At 38.7% G+C, this 18,328-nt stretch overlaps 1 protein-coding gene across 1 annotated transcript; it reads right to left on the bottom strand.

Moving 5' to 3' along the window:
• Positions 1–4,092: 4,092 nt before the first annotated feature.
• On the bottom strand, positions 4,093–16,870 carry LOC126800792 (agglutinin-like). The gene is made up of 3 exons (XM_050528208.1): positions 16,453–16,870; positions 15,808–16,263; positions 4,093–4,487 (listed from the first exon to the last, which is right to left on the bottom strand). The coding sequence occupies exons 1-3, from the start codon at positions 16,774–16,776 to the stop codon at positions 4,122–4,124; spliced, it is 1,146 nt and encodes a 381-aa protein (XP_050384165.1). The 5' UTR covers positions 16,777–16,870; the 3' UTR covers positions 4,093–4,121.
• Between the last annotated feature and the right edge of the window lie 1,458 nt (positions 16,871–18,328).

The following is an 18,328-nucleotide window of genomic DNA, read 5'->3' as shown; positions in this document are numbered from 1 at the left end:
TTAGATTTAAGAGATAATACTAGAAAAAAACAAGGAGAAGCCATGCACATGGAGTCCTATCATCAACATGTCATGCAACAATTAAATAGAAGAGATGAAAAAGTGGAGAGAATTAAGAAATGGAGTCATTTCCGTGGGAAGAAGAAAAGACGAAGGAAGAAATAAATGTGAAGATTAATTAAGTGAAAATAAGAGAGATGGAGCCATGCATATGCAACCTAAAAGCTAGAAGATGATCATTAAAGGAATAAAACATGACATAATTTAGGGAATAAAACATGACATGATTTAGGGAATAAAACATGACACGATTTAGGGAATAAAACATGACATGATTTAGGGAATAAAACATGACATGATTTAGGGAATAAAGCATGTCATGATTTAAGTGATTAAAACATGACATTATAATAAGAAGAAAGAGGCAACATCAAAGAGCAAACCGTGCATCCTACCCTCTCTATATAAAAGGCTTCACCTCTAAAAAAAGCACTTCTCCTTTGCATTCAAGAGCCAAAACTCTAGCAAAATACTACCTCAAACATTCTTCACCAAAAACAGCAAGTTGTTCTCCCCACTATACAAATTCCATCTCCACCGAAATCACCATTGAAGACACACCTCCAAGATTCCTACAACATGTGATTCTCGCAACTCATCTCCATGTCTTTGTTTGTCTTTGATTTTCTACAATACTTTATCTATGAAGATTCTAGTATGATGTTTGTGTGGGATTATTCTTTTGTATTTAGATTCTAAATTTTTAGATTGTTTTATTGGATTTTTGGATCTTTGCCGAATTGATGGTTTCCTATAATTATTGAGTTTGTATTTCTATTATTGTGTTCTAATCATCTTTCTCATCCTTTTAGATAATTTTCAGATATGTGCATATGAATTTAATGCTTGGATGTAGTCCCTAAGATTGTGTTTGAGTGCTAGATTCATCAACCATATTGACACAAATTGAATCATACCCTAAGTAGGTTCGGTTTGTGTTGATTAAAACTGGTAAAAATTCTGGAAATTTGCATGTGAAACCATGGTGGGTGTAATAACCCGATTTTTCGGAACGAGTATTGGATAGTTTTTAAGTTTATAAATTTGTGAATTACAATTAAACAAATTTTATTTGCTTAGCGAAGCGGTAAATCGAAAACGAAAACGTTATCGAAACGTTTAATTAGAAAAACGTTATGTTTCCGCGAAGTAAAAATCGACTTTTATTCCGTCCCTCGGTTGCGAAAACTTCATTCACAAAAGTTGTAGAGCTCGTCGATACGAGTTCGTAGACATGCGGTATGCGTTATTTGAAGATCGCATGAGGAAGTTACGTTCAAGGGAAGTTTGAGTTCCGAAAATGGGGATGTATAAATAGAAACTTTCCTGTTAGGGTTTCATTAATTGCTAAACTCACTTTGTCCCTCTTCTTCCCCTCGCGCGCGCCTCCGTGAGAGTCAAAGTCTGAAGACTGACCCGACCCGGACCCGAGCCAACCCGACCCGAGATTTCTGGTGCCGTCCGGCGTCCCCCGACCGCGCGACCAACCCAGATCGTCTCACCTCGTCTGTGCGCCATGCCTCGTGGTGATGGTTGGTATCGCTTCGCATCAGGTGGTGCGAACCGAAGGCTTGACAGTGACCCGATGACCTGGTTTCGGCCCGATTTCATTTCCGGTGATTCAAGCTCCTCCACCAGTCAAGTTCTCCTCTTCACCATCGTGCGAGACTTGCTGTGTTGGTGGCTTGCACCCTTTCATGTCGGATTGAGAGAATCGAGGCACGGAAGAATGGATGCTTCCTTGGAATTGGTTTGTTTGCTGCAGGGTGTTTCGGCGATTATGGCAGCCATCTGACTTGATTCCCGGCCTTCCTCAACGTGGCAGTGGGTCTATGATGTCCTCCCCCTCCCAATACGACTTCCAATGGCAGTGAAGCAATTCAATTCAACCTCACCATGGCTGGGCGGTGCGTTTGAGCTGTGGTGGACTTGATCCGAATTTGCATGTCATTTTGGCTAAGCAGTGCGTCACTGGAGATTGAGCCTTGTATGGTAGAAGTGAGAGTGCAGCTTGTAATGGCAGTTCTGATCAAGATGTTGTTGCCTAAGGTACTTGGCGGTTTTGGTGTGGTGGGGGTGGCGGTGATTCTTCACAATTGTGTGGAAGACGCAGCCGGATTTTAAGATGAGTAAAATCTCACATATTTACGAATCTACCCTTACAGAGATTCAAGATTTTGCAAGAGTTTTTAATATTGAATTACGACATGTATAAGATATAGTGGATTACATATATATTGTATAAATGGTAATAAGTACATATATACATAGTTCGCTATATTATATACTGTTATGAATTTATTGGAATTTATCATTTCGATGACGAGAATTATATATTGAGCATGTGATTTAATTTGTACAATATGAGGTGTGATTATTGTACGTGGTTTTAACATGGTGTTTGTTAAAACGTTTTGTCTTCGGACGTGTTTATGAAATATGACATGTATATGATATAGCGGATTATATATATATTGTATAAATGGTAAATAGTAACATATATATATATAGTTTGCTATATAACATATTGTTATGATTTTATCGTGATGATGTCATTTTGATGACGAGATTATATATTGAGCATGTGATTTTGATTTGTACAATATGAGGTGTGATTACTGTACGTGATTTTAACATGGAGATTGTTAAAATGTTGATTTGTCTTCGGACTTGATTTTTGTACAATATGATGTGAGATTATTGTACGTGTTTGGCAAGTTGGAACCTAGCCTTTGGCCGGGCGAAAGTTACGATACAGTTAGAGCTCTAGTATGTCTGCCGGAGTACTGCATGTGAGGTAACAGGTGGTTATCGGCTCATGAGTACTCATGTTGTTTTGATGTTGGGTAACAGGTGGTTGCCCAATATCGGCGGCATACTACATGAGGGGTAACATATGTGTACCAGCGTTCATTAGTACCAGTATTATAAATGTATTTGGGTAACCAGAAGAGTTGCGCGATTTCTTATGAGCACTTTCATTTCATATATTTTTGGGACAACCAGATGGGCCGTCCATTGACTCATGAGTGCATTTATATTTGTTGATTTGTGGATTTTCGTATATCTTGATATGCGAGTTATACTTTCATTTTACTCATACGAGCTATAAGCTTACCGGGTTTGTGTTTACAATCCCGGTGCACCAATTCGATGGTGTAGTGGATAATTCCGCAGACGTTGATTAGTGGAGATTGAGAGACGACTCCGGAGACTCGAAGTTGTTCATTATCCTGCTTGTGGTGAGGTTTCTATTGCGGATTTGTGTGTGAGGCTTGTGAGGATTTATTTGTGAGTTTTGGTGAGTGATTGTGAGGATTATTACATTTCCATTTTATGTAATGTTGAATTATAAATTTGGTTTGTAATAATTGGTGGTCTGAGTTGTATTGTGAACTCAGTATTGATTCGCTGTTCATTTAAATGATTTCAATTCGTTGAGATTGTTTTGGTGTTGTACGACTTTAATATTTTGAGTTTTTATGCTCGAAATTTTAGGGTCGTTACAGTGGGTGACGCCACACATGAAACATGTCTCCAACAAAGATTTGGTGCTTAAATGTAATATTATTTGATTTCTACTCTAAGTGTTATTGAATTGGATTACATGCAAATTTAGATTAGGCCTTAAGTCAATCTATATGTTAATTGAAATCTTGGATAATTAGATGATCCTCTAAGGCGCTATTTGTATTGGTGTCTAAAAAGTATGTAATTGGTCGAATTAGAATGAATGATAGGTTCGAACTTATAATTATGTGGTGTAATGGTAAATTTGATTTAAGTTTGTTAAAGAGAAGTCGATCATGTAAATAGTAATTTAGGTTTTATTGTATTAGTTAATAATCAATCTCAACCCATTTATTATTTGTTAATACTTAAAGTTTAGAGTTTCCTTTAATTTCCCGGACTGAACAATCCCTGTTTATTCTATACTAACGATGATGTTTTACATAATTTATTATAAACGTTTTAATTAACGACCTATCAATCGGATCATCCGTATCTCGATTGCTAAAAGGCAGTACATTAGTCAAATTGCTTCACACCCTAAATGATTGTTACAAGCTTATACATGTACACTCAACACCTGTAAGACGTTTAGTAAGCTTAACCAAAGATTCATAAGCTTTCCAAAAACCCTTCTGAACTCCCACGAAGAGTCCTCTTTCGGGAACACGAGATGTATGGAACCCAACTGCATCTAGGTACCAACCATTTCTTCCTTTCAACCCAACAATTTGCTCTCCGTCTTTTACTCTGAAAGTAAAGGGTGTGCCAACTTGTATTCCAAATGGTCCAAATGTTCTTCTATTGCTCTTAAATTCAAGTGACCGTAACACCACCAGAGCGCCGACTATCCAGGTCACCCCACAATAGTGTCCGGTGACACTCACCAAAAACTCATTTGGGTATTCCAACTTTATCTGTAATTCATCACAAAAAATATTCATTATGTGATCAGCAACTATATATGTTGTTGGAGTGAGCTGGAAAGAAGTTGTGAGCATGTTACTCATGGTGGAACAGCTATGCTTAATTATTAGAATTAGTGTTAAACAACAGTACAATATTCTCTCATCTTCACTATAAATAGATAGGTTAGTCTTGTATTAATTCATTAGAGAAAATATCAGTATACAAACCTCTATATTCAAGTTGGTATCAGAGCATTGCTCTGTTTTTTTCTGGGATTTTTTTTCTGTTCGGGTGCGGGCTGGTATCCTCAGTTGGTTACCAATTTTTTCCTGAGATTCTTGCATTGTGTTACCTCAGCGTGCAGTCTTGTAGAACCGCACTGTGTTCACCCCAAAGGACCTCCACGTTTGCATCCCGACACCCTCATCTCTTCCTCACGGTCCCGCGCCGGTGTCACTGCATCACTCGCACCGGTATCTCCTGCATGGTCCTCATCTGCCTTGTTGCAGACTTCCGACCCCTACACGACGCCGTCGCCGTCATCTTCCTCTCCGCAACGGCCTCTCCTCAACGGCCGTCTTCCCGGTCCGAGAATACCCCGGCGATTTCCTTGGTCTGCCGCCGCTGAAAAGACCTCCGCCGCTTCCTCCAGTCTTGAAAGGGACTTCACATCGCCGCTGCAAGTCGTGGATCGCCGCTGCAAATCATATCGCCGCTGCATCTCGCTGCAAATCCAAAACGACCCGGATTCGACCCAGATTCGACCCGCCCGACCCATCTTACATTCAACCCGTCTGGCCCGGCCCAATCTAGATCCGACCCGACCAGATCCGACCCGGTTCGCCTGACCCGACCCAACTAGATCCGACCCGACCATATCCGACCCGACCCGGTCAAATCCGACCCGGCCACCTTTGTCAGCGCTGGTGCACCGACGGTGCCCGTTCACCTGCGATAGGTTCATTTCGTTTTTGTTTTTGGTGTTTCCGCTGTATAATTCCTGATTTTTCATTTCTTTTCAATCGGTTCTGGAGACGAAGCTGATATTCCGAAATTTGAAGTATCTGTCAAGAGTTCTGACAGTGGGTCTTTTGGAGGAACTAAACTCAATGAGACTAATTTCCGTAAATGGAAACGACTTATGACGGCTCATCTTCGAGGCATGCACAAGATGGGGCATGTAACCGGCGTAACTAAAGCTCCTAGTCCCGATGATATTATTGCCTACACTAAGTGGGATGACGATGATGGCCTTGTCATGTCCGTCTTGTGGAAAGCTATGAATGACGAGATCATCGATTTGGTGGAGGCATGCGACACTGCGCAGACAATATGGCTGACACTTGAAGGTTTATATACTAATGACTCTGATTTCATACAGGTTCATGAGTTAATGTGCACTGTTTTAGCAATGCAACAAGATGGGCAACCGGTGGCGCAATATTTCACCAAACTTAAAAATATTTGGGCTGAGATTGATATGAAACGTCCCTGCATGATCAAACATCAAGAAGATATTGTTTGGTACCAACGTGAGAAGGAGCTTGAACGAGTTCACCATTTCCTGAAATGTCTTGATGCAAAACATAACAGTGCAAAAGGGGAATTGCTACGACAGACCGAACCCCCTAGTCTCATTACAGCTTTCACATATATCCGTAAGGATGAATCTCACCAGGAAAGCCTTCATCAGCCACAAATTGACGTTTCCAGTCTTACTATTCGCGCTAGATCTTCCGCACCACCCCTTCAACAGGCCATTTCAGCTCCACCTCATCAACGAGGACCACCACCAGGCTTCGGGAATCAGCCGCGCCCTCCTTGCTGTTATTGTCATGATACTAACCATGCTCGTGCGACCTACTGGAAGTTGTATCCTCACCTTCGACCTAAAAGGCCTCATTCTCGTCCTCAGGCGAAGGCAGCTATTCAGCTCGTCCAGGAACCTTATGTCTATGGTGTGGTGGGACATGATCATCATACAGCCGGCGGCGCAATACCTTCCGCATCCATCGCCGGCCTTGGCAAAATTGGTATGGCTTTAAATATTTCTAACTTTGTTGGTTTTGATACTTGGATTATTGATTCGGGTGCATCTGATCATATGACTTATGACAAATCTTATTTTACCATATTGTCTCCTCCACCAGTACCCTATGTGACTAATGCTAATGGTGAGGCCTTCCCAGTCTTAGGGAAAGGGTCAGTTCGTATTACTCCCACAATAGAGCTTCACAATGTGCTCTATGTACCTGCTTTATCTCATCATTTGATATCTGTTCCCCAATTGAACGCTGATGCTAAGTGCTCTGTCACATTTTTTCCTATGTATGTGATATTTCAGGATCTTCTCACCGGGGAGTTAATTGGTCGGGGGTATCTGAGGGGCCGGTTGTTTCATCTGGATCCGACATATGCTGGGGAAAAACCAGGGGCACAGTCTCGGACCGCTTTAATCTCCACTTCTGACAAGCTAAGTGAAGTTTGGTTATGGCATCATCGCCTAGGGCATCCATCCTTTAGTATTATGAAAAAATCTATGTCTACTTTGTTTATTAGTGTGGATGAGTCACTTTTACGGTGTGAGACATGTGTTTTAGGCAAGAGTTATCTGTCTACTTATTCTCCTAGTACTTCTAATAAACATATTCTTCCTTTCGAATTAATTCACTCTGATGTTTGGGGACCCTCCAAAGAACCTACTGTGTCAGGGATGCGGTATTATGTGTCCTTCATTGATGATTGCACCCGTCTTTCATGGATTGTTCTCCTCAAAACTAAAAATGAGGTTTTTCCAGCTTTTCAAGCCTTCTATAACATTGTCCAAACACAATATAATGCCACTATTAGAATTCTTTGTTCTGATAATGGGGGGGGGGGGAATATGTGAACCATGTCTTTCAGGAGTTCTTTACCAAACACAGAATTGCTCATCAAACGACGTGTCCTTACACACCTGAGCAACATGGAGTGTCTGAAAGGAAAAATCGTCATTTACTTGATATGGCTCGGTGTATTCTTTTTAGTGCCCATATGCCTCAGTACCTTTGGGGTGATGCTTTCATCACTGCCGCCCACCTCATTAATCGCCTTCCCTCTCGTGTTCTTCAGGGAAAGGTCCCATACGAGGTACTTGCATCCCATGTCTCCTTACCATTTTTCCATACTCTTTCTGCCCGTGTTTTTGGTTGTGTTGCTTTTGTCCACCTTCCAAAACACCAGAGGTCTAAGTTGGATGCCCGGGCCATTAAATGTGTGTTTGTTGGGTATGACAAACATCAGAAAGGGTACCGATGCTATCATCCACCTACCAAGAAGTATTATGTCACCATGGATGTTACTTTCTTTGAGGACATGAGTTATTTTTCCTCTTCCGATACTGCTCTTCCAGGGGAGAATACCTATTTTGAAGAGCTGTATCATGGAAAGGGGGAGATAAGTCAGCCAGAAGATATGGTGACAAGTTCGATTGAGATTACTGATGTATCAGCTACACATGCACCACCAGATGATTCTGGTATAGTCACTCCAGAGATTCAAGAACCAGAAGCTGACAGCACAACTGCCCCTCCTGCCTCCCCTGACCAACGTTTCCCTGGTACAGAAGATCACTCACTTGAGGTTAGTCATTCTATTGGGGCTAATACTGGTGAAACTAATAGTAGCCAATATGTCTTGCCAAATAGGTCTACTCGAGGTCAGCCAACAAAAAAATATGAACCTACCCTTCGTGCTAAAGCTAAGTATCCTGTGGCCAATTTTATGTCTACCAAAAGATTGTCTAAGTCATATGAATCATTTGTGAATCAAATTTCTGCTGTATCAATACCTAACAAAGTGCAGGATGCATTGGGAGATCCAAAATGGAGGAAAGCGATGGAGGAAGAGATGGAAGCATTACAGAAGAACAATACTTGGGAGCTTGTTTCTCCACCACGTGGCAAGAAGGCAGTGGGATGTCGTTGGGTGTTTACAGTGAAGCATAATCCAGATGGGTCAGTGAGCCGGTATAAAGCACGCCTAGTAGCAAAAGGGTTCACCCAGACATATGGCATAGACTATGATGAGACATTTGCACCTGTTGCAAAGATGAACACTATTCGGGTATTGCTCTCTTTTGCTGCTACCTTAAACTGGCCACTTAGACAGTTTGATGTTAAGAATGCATTCCTTCATGGAGAACTTACAGAGGAAGTGTATATGGATCTTCCTCCTGGATATGTGGTAGCTTCTCCCGATAACTTTGTATGTAGATTGAGGAAGTCTTTGTATGGTCTTAAACAATCTCATCGTGCTTGGTTTGGAAGATTTTCACAATTCATGAGGAAAATTGGCTACATGCAGAGTAATTCAGACCACACATTATTTCTCAAACACCAACAAGGGAAGGTAACAGCCTTAATTATATATGTTGACGATATGATAGTGACTGGCAATGATACTATTGAGGTGGATAGATTACAGAAGCAGCTAGCCACAGAGTTTGAGATGAAAGACCTAGGTACACTCAAGTACTTCTTAGGCATTGAGGTAGCCCGGGGAAGTGATGGTATCTATTTGTGTCAGAGGAAGTATATCCTTGATCTACTAACAGAGACAAGTATGTTAGATTGCACTCCAATTGATACTTCTATTGAGCAGAACCATCGGTTAGCAGAATACCAAGATCAAGTGCTCACTGACAAAACTCGTTACCAGAGGCTAGTTGGACGCCTGATTTATTTGTCACATACCAGACCAGATGTTGCATATGCAGTAAGTGTAGTGAGTCAGTTCATGCATAACCCTAGTGTGGATCACATGGATGCTGTTGTGAGAATTTTGAGGTACTTGAAGTCAACTCCAGGGAGAGGAGTAATGTTTTCTAACCACAACAATATCCTTGAGATTTGTGGCTTCACAGATGCAGACTGGGCTGGAAATATTACGGATCGGAGGTCCATGTCAGGGTACTTTACTTTTGTTGGAGGTAACCTTGTTACGTGGAGGAGTAAGAAACAAAATGTGGTAGCTCGATCTAGTGCTGAAGCAGAATACAGAGGAATGGCTCAGGGAGTGTGCGAGTTGTTATGGCTTAGGAATTTGCTACAAGATTTGGGTGTTAAGCCCAAAATGTGTTGGGTATTTTATTTGGGTAAAACCCACGGGTATGGGTACCCATGGGTAATAAAACCCACGGGTAAAAATGTGTGTTGGGTATTTTATTTGGGTAATGGGTAATCTGAAAATACCCATGGGTGGGTAATGGGTATTTAAAAAATACTCATGGATGAAAATGGCGGGTAAGGGTAATACCCACGGGTAAAGGGTAATACCCATGGATAAAATACATGCTCTCTCTTGATTATACAAAACCTAAATTAACTCTCTCATTCGAATACCCATTTCGACACCTTTGAATTTCACCGCCGACGAGTACCCATTTTAGGATTTAGATTGGCTATCTCACCTCTCAAGCTTCAAACTCGTACTCATATTTCTTAAGGTACGGACGTCGTTTAAATTTCCCTTGGGCATGTTTCCACCTTCGCTGGGTTGGCTGTAATTCAGCGTCACACCTCTATTTTGAAATATCTTATTTGGCTTGAATATTGGGTTCGATGATGGGTTATTTTGGGTTTTCGATTTGTTGCAGTGGTCATTCATCTCAGAGCTGCTGGTGATGCCCCTATACTGAAGCAAGCCAAATTCAAGGTATGATACAACTCAGTGTGCATTGATTCAGTAAGATAATATATAAAAATAGCTTATAGTTGTAGATGCTTCTAAATCATGATTCATGTTTCTTATTGGACGTGTTAGTGATTATAGGAGCTAGATGAAGAACCAGTGTAGTTTGTGCAAAGTGTTGATGTTTGTGTAGTGTAGTTTGTTGCATGCCACATGTTTGATGAAATGCCTGAATGAAAATGTGTCTCGATTTTATGATGCTGTTTGTGGTTGTTGTGTTATCTTGTTGTGAATTGGAATTGGGAACTCTTGCAATGTTGTAATGCACACTGAACTGTATTAAAATGAAGCTCTTGATTGAAGCAACTCATTTTCTGAATATGATCAAAGTTAGTTGCAGCAACACCTAACCCTTATTAGTTCTAACTAAGCTGAACTTAAGCATGTTACTGTGTCAAAGATGATTCCTCATAAACTTTTTCAACTTGTATAAACATGAACTTAAGCATCTTTGACACTGAAAAGGTTGTGTAGGTGGGAGATATAACCAACTTTTTCAACTTGTATAAAATTCTTTCAGCATGTTACTGTGTCAAAGATGATTCCTCATAAACTTGACATAGAATGTATAATAATTTCTGGGAAGTTCATGTTTGGTGTTGCCTCCTTCATTCTTTAACACTTGTTGCTAGATTCGGACACTCTCCTTTGTCAATGGAAAATTTAATCTTTGGAATTTTTGAGTATGAGCTTGACAAGGTCTGTGGACTAAAGTTTAGTTCTTCATTAGGTTAATCTCATTTAATTATTTTTTCTAATTAATAGCCTTGGAGGTTCCATCTCTGTTAGTTTTTCTCTAATTTAATCTTTGAAATTTTTGAGTATGAGCTTGACAAGGTCTGTGGACTAAAGCTTAGTTCTTCATTAGGTTAATCTCATTTAATGCTGCATAGAAGTTTGGAGAAATTGGAAAATTTTCCTTTTTCTGGGTGGACAATGTATACTAGTGCAAAGGTAATTAGGTAAAGCTGCTTCTGTCGATGTTTAGAAAACCAAGAACATAGCTTTGGACAATTTCCTAACCCACCAGGTGGTGAATGAATACTCATGGACAGCAAAAACACTGCATGTCTGTACTTAATAGTCACGCTGGTAACAATGATGAACTTCTTTTTTTGAAAATTATTATCTGTGATCTAGTTTCTTTTTACTGAAATAATTTCAACTATACATAATCATTAATAAGAAGAGCCTATGTTAGTTTTTACTTTCTACACAATCATTTACTTAGTTTTCCTGGCATCACGCAATTGACTACTTTATAAAAAGTTCCACCTAAACTATACCCCATTCTTGGTCCTCACTCATAAAATGGGACGTCTCCCCAAATTTGGCTCCAACTCTTTGGCAATGCAAAGATTTGAACTGAATATTAGCAAAAGTTCTATAGTTTGACATTCCAGCTGATTAGTGTTTTCACTATTCAGGTTATTTTATCTGGACTAGTTTATCAAAAAATTACATGGAGGAGGACAAAGCTACCGTGAAGTGAGGACCATCCAGTGTTTCAGTGCATTTATTTATATCCAGCTTTAGATGCAAATTATTAATATATAGGAGTGTTTTTTGATTTAGGATTGTTTTTTTTTCTCTATATGGTCTTCTTGAATATTTGAATAGAAAGTCCAGATATTTATGGGTTGTTGTTTCTTCTTCACTTATTGTTTTCTTTTGCCATCTTTTTTAGTGCTTTGAATCTGAATCTCTTATAGTTTTCGTTTTGATAATGAGCACCATTCTATTATTATTATTATTATTATTATTACATGTTGTAGTAATGAAGTATGAATTATTTCAATCTTGCAGTATGGAGGAAGAGTATAGTTGTGCAGATAATGAGAATGTGGAACAAAGTGCCCGAAGCACAAGAAAGAGAAAAGCAGCAGTATGGGATAACTTTGAAGTGCGAATGATTAGAGGAGAAGAGAAAGCAATTTGCAAGCATTGCGGCAGGTTCCTAAGTGCAAAGGCTGGACATGGAACTAATTCCTTGAATTTTCATGTTAAATAATGTAAGGGACTACATCCTAAACCAGCAAGGAATGATGGAGCAACAAGAGCGGGTCAGTTTGATAATGCTCATGAGAGTAATGCAAGGACTGAGCTTGCGAATATGATCATCATGCATGAGTACCCATTGTCAATGGTTGAGCATCTCGGATTCAAGAGGTACTCTAATGCGTTACAACCTTCCTTTAAGGTTCCAAGTAGAAACACAATAAAAAAGGAGATAATGAAGATCTATGAATTTGAGAGAGAAAAAACAATGAAGTTGTTACAGATGAACACAAGTAGGATTGCCATTACTACGGATATGTGGACTGCAAGTAATATAAAAAAAAGGGATTTATGGCGATAACATCACATTTTATTGATGAGTCATGGAATTTGCAGAGTCGCCTTTTAAGGTAAATATTTACTGCTTATAAGGTTCAACCCATTATATTAAAAGATACATGGAAGGAAAAATGCAAAATGGGAATGGGGTCAGAAATTTTATTTTTGAATGACATTGCTTCACTGATCAGAGAAAAATAACATTGATTATGTCACTGAACAACTGATAATATCTCTTAGAGTACTCAATTAAAATATATCTTAAGAAATGTTCTTGATGATCAGATTTCTAGAAATTACGTGGATTTTTATAATATAAAGTCTACCCTTGAAGTCTTGAACTCACTGAAGAGTAAAGACATTACAGAACAATACTTGATATAAATGCTTAACCTGAAATGATAACTGCATAACACTTCCAACTAGCATGGGAGCTTACCTCTTTGTCAGCAGCTTTTTTAAGGCCCTTTAGACGAGATTGGAGTGTTATACTAAGAAGTTAATAGATAATCCATATATTAGTTATTCATTCTCATGATGCTGTTACCCGTAGACTGGTTATTTAAATTCAATATATGTTTGATCGATATAACTTATTTTTATATAGGTTTGTATATGTTCCTTGTCCACATGATGCTGATACGCTTCATAGGGTGTTGATGGAGTGTTTATATAGCTGGAAAATTCATCGCAACCTGTCAACATTAACAGTAGATAACTGCACCACCAATGATGCTATGATAGATTTGCTTCTTGTGAGTTTGAGATCTAGTTCACTATTAGTTGGTGGGAAGTTGTTTCACATGCGTTGTGCAGCACATATTTTGAATTTAATCGTGAAGGATGGGTTGGATGTCATTCGGGAGAGTATAGAGACCATTAGATCTAGTGTTGCCTATTGGACGGGTGGCCCAAAGAGAGAAGAGATGTTTGCTAAGGTAGCTAGGCAGATGGGTGTTGGATGCAATAGGAAGTTAGCACTTGATTGTAGGACAAGATGGAACTCCACATTCTTGATGTTGCAGGGAGCAGCGCCGTACAAGACAGTTTTTCCAGCTTTAAAGACTCGTGGATATAAGGATGTGCCAAGTGAAGATGAGTGGAACCTCGTGATGGAGATTGCTGATAAGTTGCAGATATTTTACAAAGCGACTGAGTTGTTATCCGGTACAAAGTATCCCACATCGAACTTGTTGTTCTCAAAAATTTGTCAAATTAAGTTGTCTATATCCAAGTGGCTCGAGTCTGATATTGATGAAGTGAAAGAAATGGCAAAGAAAATGGAGGAGAAATTAGAGAAGTATTGGGGTGTGATCGGGACAATTGCTGTTGCTACTATTCTAGATCCTCGGTATAAGCTGAAGTTGATTGAGTTCTATTTCAGGCAAATTTATCCTCATAGAGCTGCATTGGAGGTTGAGAGAGTTAAGAAGCTTGCTTTTGACTTGGCTAGGGAATATAGGCCAAGTACTGTGTCTCATGTAGCTGATAACTCGTCTTTGCTTGAAATTTCAAGGGCGAGCGATCATGATTTGAGGGATGCAGACATGGATGCCTACGATGCTTATGTTGCTGGCTCTAGTATGAACAACGACAAGTCTGACTTAGAGAGGTACTTGGATGAGCCTGTTTTACCAAGAATCAATGATAAAGATTTTGATATCTTATATTGGTGGAAAACGAATGGGATGAAGTATCTAACCTTATACAAGGTCGCTCGAGACATCTTAGCCATTCTTGTATCTACAGTTGCCTCAGAGTCAGCATTTAGTACTGGTGGACGGATTGTGAGCCCACATCGGAACAGACTTCACTCAAACACAATAGAGGCATTAATGTGTGGTCGGGATTGGTTACATAGTCAGTTACTAGATGTTTCTGGTACATTAGATGACGATATTGATGTTGATGAAGAATCTAGCCTTGGCAGTGATACTGATTCTACCCCACTTCAGAGGCAACCGGCTGATATTAGTAGAGCACACTCTTCCCCTCTATTTTAGTAGTACGTAGTCAATTTAACTCTTGAATTGTAATATCAATTGATGTTATATTAAAAAGTCATTTATTAAGAATAATTTCAATTTTGCTGAATATTGTCTTAGTAATTTGTTCAAGTATGTAGTCATAATAATAATAATAATAATAATAATAATAATAATAATAATAATAATAAGGTACCCATATAAAAAAAATGGGTAAATGAGTGAGTAGTATAATTACCTATTTAGAAATTAGTGGGTATTTATCCATACCTATCAAATTATCATGTGGGAATTTTTTTTAAAAAGGTACCAGTTAAATGAAAAAAATATAAGCTACCCATTGAAATTGAAAATAATAATAATAATAATAATACTAATATTAAGGTACCCAATAGAAAATGGGTAAATGAGTTAGTATAATTACCTATTTAGAAATTAGTGGGTATTTATCCATACCTATTAAATTATCATGTGGGTAAAAAAAAAGGTCCCATTTATAAATGAAAAAAATATAAGCTACCCATTAAAATTGAAAATAATAATAATAATAAAGTACCCACATAGAAAATGGGTAAATGGGTGAATAGTATAATTACTCATTTAGGAATGGGTGGGTATTTACCCATACCCATCAAATTATCATGTGGGTATTACCCAATGGATATTACCCGCGATTAATTTTGGGTGGATAATTACCCGTGGGTATTACCCGAAAGACATAAATGCCATCCTTAGCCCAAATGTGCTATACAGTTGTACTGTGACAACAAGGCAGCTATTGATATTTCACAAAATCCTGTGCAGCATGATCGTACAAAACATGTAGAGGTTGATCGTCACTTTATAAAGGAGAAACTAGACGCTAAGATCATTTGTTTTCCGTTTGTTCCTACAGAAGAGCAACTTGCGGATATACTCACAAAAGGAGTGTCTAAGAAGGTCTTTTATGACTCACTTAGCAAGTTGGGCATGGTTGATATGTATGCGCCAACTTGAGGGGGAGTGTTGGAGTGAGCTGGAAAGAAGTTGTGAGCATGTTACTCATGGTGGAACAGCTATGCTTAATTATTAGAATTAGTGTTAAACAGCAGTACAATATTCTCTCATCTTCACTATAAATAGATAGGTTAGTCTTGTATTAATTCATTAGAGAAAATATCAGTATACAAACCTCTATATTCAAGTTATGTTACATGCATATTAGTTTTTGATGAAATTATGAACTAGGGTCTAGTTATGTATCAGAGAAGTGACGAGAACCAAAACATGAAGCTACCTGAACCGTATTCAGAGGTTTATGAAGATCACTGCCCTGGTCATGACCTCCATGCGTTTCGCCTATAATAAGCTCACCATTTTTTTTATACACCACACACAATGAGTCGATGCATAAACCATAGACTAGGGTGATATCTCTGATCCCATCAAAGCTTCCATCATCCCAAGGACCTCCTCCGGTCGTTCCTCCATAAATATCCGGCGGTTTTAATATATGAAACCCAATTGCATCTAGGTACCATCCATTTGTTCCCTTAAAGCCAACAATTTTCTCACCATCTTGTACTCTAAAAGTAAAGGGCGTCCCAACTTGAACCCCAAATGGTCCAAATGTTCGTTTATTACTCTCAAATGTGAGAGACCTTAAGATGACCGGATCTCCAACTATCCAGTTCACCCCAGAATAGTATCCACTGATACTCACTAGAAACTCCTCAGGGTACTCCAGCTTTATCTGCAATTCATAGATAACACTATTACATACTTACGTATATGCATGGGCAGCATGGCTTAGAAATGACGAAACATCTGCACTCTGATGTTTATGTTCCATATAGTACTCTTTTTGGCTAAATCTTCAGTGCATACCCTATATCTCTGAGTTGGGGTTTAGATATGAATACCAACATATATGAAAACTCACCTCAGCATTACTTAGGGGCTTGTTGAGTTCACTGCCCATGTCATGACCTCCTCGCCTTTCGCCTTTGACAAGCTCACCATTTTTATCGTAGAATACACACATCGAGTCGATGCATTTACCATAAACGAGGTTGATCTCTCTGATGTCGTCATGGATTCCATCATCCCAAGGACCTCCACCAGTTATTCCTCCATAAAGTTCCGGCACTACCGAGTTGTTTTCCTTCCCTCCATATTGGTTCTTCTTGTTGCTACCTTCCTCATCATGATGATTTCCCTTCATACAAGTTATACATGAGAAGTTGAGGGTTGGGGTGATAAACATGGTCGCTTGACGCTTGCTGATCGACTTGAAATGCAGCGATCAACCAAAATGGAGAGGTGTCTGGGCAAAAACAAAGGAAAAGATTTACGAAATTTGGAATTCGATGGCCGGGAAATGCTTTTAAGTCAATCTAATAATGCACATTTTCATAGCTGCTATGATGTGACTCCACTTAATTATCAATTTATCAAACGCGCATTCCATCTAATTATTTACATCTTCAAAGATGATATGATGGGACTCGACTTAATTATCATATGCCAACACGTATATGAATAATTACTATTGATGTTTTAAAAATTAACAATTGAGATTGACTTTTGTTCGATACTTTGATTTAAGAACAAGCAAAGAAATTAAAAAGTTGATTAGGTAGTCAATCAATGTATATGCTGAGTTCTTTTTCTTTCTTTTCTTTTTGAAAGGGAAATATCTGCTGACTTCTAACGTACTGTTGGAAGTGTTGTATTTAAATTAATCAATTTCGAAAGTGTTGATTTATATGCTGAGTTCTAAGTTGTTGCCATCTCCTTTTTACTTGTCATACAAGGATATGGCTGCAACATGGATCCTCAATTTTATCCCACTAGATCTTGCTTGATTTAAACCTTGAGGAAAAGGTCAACAATGTATACATATATCCGTTTAATTAAGACAGTATAACAGATTTGGGATTTGGTTTAGTTGCAGTTGTTAGGCTAAATATATACACTCTCTCCCTCTATTTGTATTTTTTTTTTTACGATTGAAACAATATACTCAAGAATATTGAAATATATATATATATATATATATATTAAAAGAGAATAATTAACTGGACCCTGTACCTAGCTAGGCATCGATCAATACGTTAAATCTCCTCTAGAGTGATCACAATATTATCCATGACTCATCATAGATGAACGTCCATATTGTGTCTGCAGTTCCTTCGATCATTGCTGTACCATAAATGCCATGCATGTTCTTACCTATCTCTGCTTAATTGCTTCCACTCTAATATTTGGCACCAGCAATAAAAAGTTAGACGAAGACCGATCGTAACCGAAATGGCAACTTGTACTGCCGTAGACTTTTCGTCCCAAAGTTAAGGGGTGCTCGGTGCTCTTCAGATTGGTGACGAATACCAGAGACTACAATTAATACGTACAGAGCAAGCATCATCACTGGGGTTAGAAGGAAAGCAAGAAAGATTATGCAAAAGACTTTGGAGCTACACTGTACTTGTATTCATTGACCGTTATCTATTATTGAAAGAGTTGTGTATGTTGGAGCAGTTGTGAGTGGTTGAAATCAATGTCATGTTTCAAGTATTTAATGCTAAATCTCTTCGGATCTGTTTCTTCCTCATGAAACATGCTAGACCATGCTCAGTCCACATATGTGTGATGCTCGGTCCACATATGTGTGCTATAATCTTGGAATAATTCTAGAGGTTTTAGATTATTGTATAGATTGCTAGTTTTTTCTCCTTTAATTGTTAGGATTGATTTTGTTCCAACGGGTCCAAAACCTTCTCTTTTTGTATATATATATATATATATATATATATATA

The sequence above is a fragment of the Argentina anserina genome, chromosome 6 (assembly GCF_933775445.1).
Source record: "Argentina anserina chromosome 6, drPotAnse1.1, whole genome shotgun sequence".
NCBI classification, from domain to species: Eukaryota; Viridiplantae; Streptophyta; class Magnoliopsida; order Rosales; family Rosaceae; genus Argentina; species Argentina anserina.
Note: the sequence above shows the minus strand (reverse complement) of the source record. Positions and strands in the feature narration are given on the sequence as shown.